Here is a 4115-nt window from a genome sequence, read left to right on the forward strand (position 1 = left end):
TGCAACCAACTTTTTAGTTGATGGACACAGTATTTATCACAGCTTTATCTAAGAAAGTAGTAGTAGGCTTGGTATCAAAGAATAGAAAATAAAATCTGATCGAATGGTCTCACTTTCCATAACGAAACACATTTCATTGGTTGATAACTGAATTCACTAACTACTCTAGGTCTACGTATAGAACATTATACGCCGCTTTTAATGTCAATGCACTAAATAAACGACTGTTCGTACGGTTTCACCGCCTAATCTATATCCATAGTTTATCCTGCAATTGTCAGAGATATTTTTTTATTTCATCGGTGATTCTATAACATGCGAAACATCCATCATGCCAGAGATTGCCAGCAGTATTGTTGCTAAAATTGTTATAAAGAGTACCAATAAAAGTACACAAAAATCTAATTTTCGCAACCGTCTTGTAATTTGTTTCAAATCTTCTTTTCTTTTCTCGTGCGAGTCTCCTTCATCCGGGTTGTCAGATTCAATCTCTTTCTTTAAGACTTCTTCGCACTGTGGATATTTAAAGTAAACAAAATGATAGGAGCAGGTCCAGCAGGTAACCTGGTATTATGTTGGGGTGAGAAAAGCACGAACGACCCTCAAGTACGGATCAAGGGGTGTTAAATTTCTATCGCAAGGTAAGGACCAAAAGTACGGATTGATGGATCGCAAGATTGAAGCACGAAGAACCAGAAGTACGGACGAGGGATCACAAGATTGAAGCACGAATAACCAAAATCACTGATTGAGGGGTCGCAAGATTAAAGCACGAAGGACCAACAGTACGGATCGAAAGATTGAAGCACGAAGGACCAAAAGTACGGATAAGGGGATCACAAGATTGAAGCACGAAGGACCAAAAGTACGACGGATGAGGGATCACAAGATTGAAGCACAAATGACCAAAAGTACGGATTGCAAGGTTGAACCACGATGGCCCACAAGGATCTTAGGTGTATAAAACTGTTTCACATATAGTCTATAACAGCGTTCCGCAACCTCGGCATCAACTTTACAATGTTCTACATTTGTTCCTAATTTGCTGACATGTATTTGTGTTCTTAAAATTGAGGGCGCTAAGCATACATCTGGTAATGTCGTGGAACGACCTCAATGCTGTCCTGTGGCAGAGACATTGTGTCGTTTCCACGGCATCACCAGATGCATTGACTTGCTTATGTGGTGGAAAGGGGGACGTATTATTTTGTGAACCCCAAACACAGTAGCATATAGCTTTAACTCAATTCCACCACGACCAGCATGGGGTTCGAACCCAAACATCCGTGTTGTTAACACGACGCTGCTCAGTCCGACTAAGCTAACCGGTCATCTTGGATATAAACAGGTTAATACCAGCTTTGACGGTCATGAATATATTTATGACGTAACGATGAATTACGTAATATGAAGTACGAAATGAAATGAAATAGACTAATTGTCAGCTGCTCAGTCATTTAATGAAATTATTATTTTTATTTTATTTTGAAAGATATAGAGACAGTTATATAGAGACAGTTAAGTTAATTTAGAAAATAGGTAAGCTATCTTTGCGATTTCATCGTCAATGTAATAAATAGTCATGATGTATACATAATCACTATCGTTATAGTAATCTCTATAAATGGGGTCATATGCATTTTGCCACCAACAGTCTGTTGCCATCAAAAATGCACAAATTATCCATGGTGGGGCCTGTGGCAAAGCGAATTTTGTTAAATGACACACCTGGCTGGAAATGGTACTCTCGCACTTACTTTTTCCGCTGGTAAACACATGTACTGTGCGTTCAATGCTAACGTCAAGGGGTTCTCCCGAAACATAAAGGCCTGAACAACATCGCTATGAGTGTAATTTGGGATGAACCTGTTTATATTGTTCTTTCTATTATTCTAATGTTCATTGTAAAAGTTCCCACCGCCGGTACATCACGGTTTTCACAGTTACACACTCCTTTGCAAACTACAGAAAATAGTGTCGTAGAACCAGAGTTGGTAGGTTATTAAATCCACGTCTTAAATGGGGATTCCCCACTTACGAACTAAGCGTCCATTGCCCCGTCGTCGATTCCCAATTGTGTCTACACTACGGACTCGCCGCACGTCAACATAGGGAAAACTGTAGATGTAAAATGTAATCAGTGTTGTAGATTCTACAAAACTGAGAACAATTCACATATAGATCAGTGTATAATTGATAAAAAGTTTCAGTATCGGAAACAATTTCGTGACCCGATCAATTTTTTTCCCCATATAGGTTGCGGAACGGCGGTCCATGATAATCTCCCACTTATTTTGCCCTCTTATCTTCTACTACGACGATTTATTGTGTAAACATAGTTTGTATGTAACATAATGGACTTATTTGTCAGTGGAGAGAATAAGAAAAAAGAAAGAAACGAAAACTAATCGTCATTATCAGAAGACGGCAATAGGCCTAATCAATAGAAACTAAGAACTAACCTTTCGGATCCATATCTTTGCAGCCACCAAACATGACAGAAGAATTTGAGAAAGTATCGTCACAACAATGGTGGCTAATGTTGAATAGTATAAGGCGTTTACGTTCAAGTCTGCTTTCACAAACAACACCGCAATATTAACCGTTTGCTGTAATCCCGCAACTTCTAAAATCCCCTGAGAAGTACTTTCGTGTTGGTTGAGAAGTGTTATCTCTTTTGTACCAATCGTCTTAAAACAAAAAAAAACTAATTATTATTATTCTAATATTTAAGCTATTTATTGTTTTTTTAATTCAATAATTGATTTACTTTACATTACCTTATTGGGGGTTTGAGGCGTAGAATTACCTTCAGTTCTGAAAGACAAAAATGAACCACGTTAACATATTCGTACCACTACACGTTGTTATAAATCTACGTAATTATTCCTTGCGTTTATGCGTAAGTAGGAACAAAGGTTGTGACAAACAAATGTGATGTGCCCATGGACATGACGATGTAATTTCACTACCACATTTGAGTATATCACTACCATATTTGGGCACACACTTTTAATTGCTGTCAAACTAATTTGATAGTGTAGACACCGAGCTTTAGAACCCTTACTCCGCAGTGACCTCCGCAGACACCCGGGGTTTGTGACTATCTAAAACGTCGAGAAACTCCGGAGAGACCCCAGTTGTTTGAGTTTACCTTTTACATCAACACACCGGGGCGTCAACTCCACCGTGTGTCTCCGGAGTTTTGCTTTTGGTGTGAAAGGGGTATTAGTGTGATTTCGAAAGTGTTTGAACAAGAAAAACGGGGTAGGCCTACATAGGAAACTTTTGGCATATTCAGTGTCTTAAAATACCCTCAGATCACTAACACTATTTATTGACATAATACATGATTTATACCGTGCGGAACACAATCATGAAAAGTCTGTCAAAGCATCAAAGACTGAGCATGATACAAATTAATTATACAAAATTATGATAATGTAGGCCTAAACAAAATCAATACCAAACGGTTCCATATTACCAGAATAAGACACAATTTTCATGATAATGTCATCAATATGAATATAGTATATATGATCATTTTCAAAGGTAATCAGCCTTATTAAATAATCTAAATTATTATATTATTAATTAATAATTATCTGATGCCTTACGTTTTATCCTGTGTAAGCTGACTAGATTCATCGGGTTGATTCGGTAAATCTTTTTCCATTGTAATTACCAGTTCGACATTCGAGAAAGGTATGTTTCCTACATATTAAAAAGTCTGTCATTTATACAATGTGAAAGGAAAACCTGCGATTCCTCCGCCAATTGTCCCGAAACAATCCCATCTTCCTGTTTCGTGTTTACATTATTGGTTAGACACACTGTATTACAATTGAGAATTAGCCTGTTAGTGATGATTGTAATATATTGACGTTATTTTGTGTTGGAATAGGGAAATGTTTGAATAAATACACAAATGATATAGCGTTTAGTCAAAAATGAAATTATGATAAGACGAAACTTAACCGGATGCAATTTACTTATACGCGATATAAACCTAGGAGCGTGGTTTCATTTTTAAACAATTATAGAATTCTTTATACATAAACTCACGGGTTAAATATACATATTTCAAGAGTTTAGTTCATTGTTTAGAACCAGTT

At 37.1% G+C, this 4115-nt stretch overlaps 1 protein-coding gene across 1 annotated transcript; it reads right to left on the reverse strand.

Moving 5' to 3' along the window:
- Positions 1-291: 291 nt before the first annotated feature.
- On the reverse strand, positions 292-3698 carry LOC144845737 (uncharacterized). Its single transcript, XM_078703165.1, has 4 exons — positions 3618-3698; positions 2781-2817; positions 2463-2690; positions 292-513 (listed from the first exon to the last, which is right to left on the reverse strand). The coding sequence occupies exons 1-4, from the start codon at positions 3674-3676 to the stop codon at positions 292-294; spliced, it is 546 nt and encodes a 181-aa protein (XP_078559291.1). The 5' UTR covers positions 3677-3698.
- Between the last annotated feature and the right edge of the window lie 417 nt (positions 3699-4115).

The sequence above is a fragment of the Antedon bifida genome, chromosome 6 (genome assembly GCF_963402885.1).
Source record: "Antedon bifida chromosome 6, ecAntBifi1.1, whole genome shotgun sequence".
Classification (NCBI taxonomy): Eukaryota; Metazoa; Echinodermata; class Crinoidea; order Comatulida; family Antedonidae; genus Antedon; species Antedon bifida.

What these genes read in the sequence shown, in the direction of transcription:
- LOC144845737 (XM_078703165.1), bottom strand. Translation starts at nt 3,676, where the DNA reads ATGGAAAAAGATTTACCGAATCAACCCGATGAATCTAGTCAGCTTACA. An exon ending in CAGCTTACACAGGATAAAAC is followed by an intron (nt 2,818 to 3,617) that starts GTAAGGCATCAG and finishes TTTGTCTTTCAG; the next exon opens with AACTGAAGGTAATTCTACGC. An exon ending in CGCCTCAAACCCCCAATAAG is followed by an intron (nt 2,691 to 2,780) that starts GTAATGTAAAGT and finishes TTTTGTTTTAAG; the next exon opens with ACGATTGGTACAAAAGAGAT.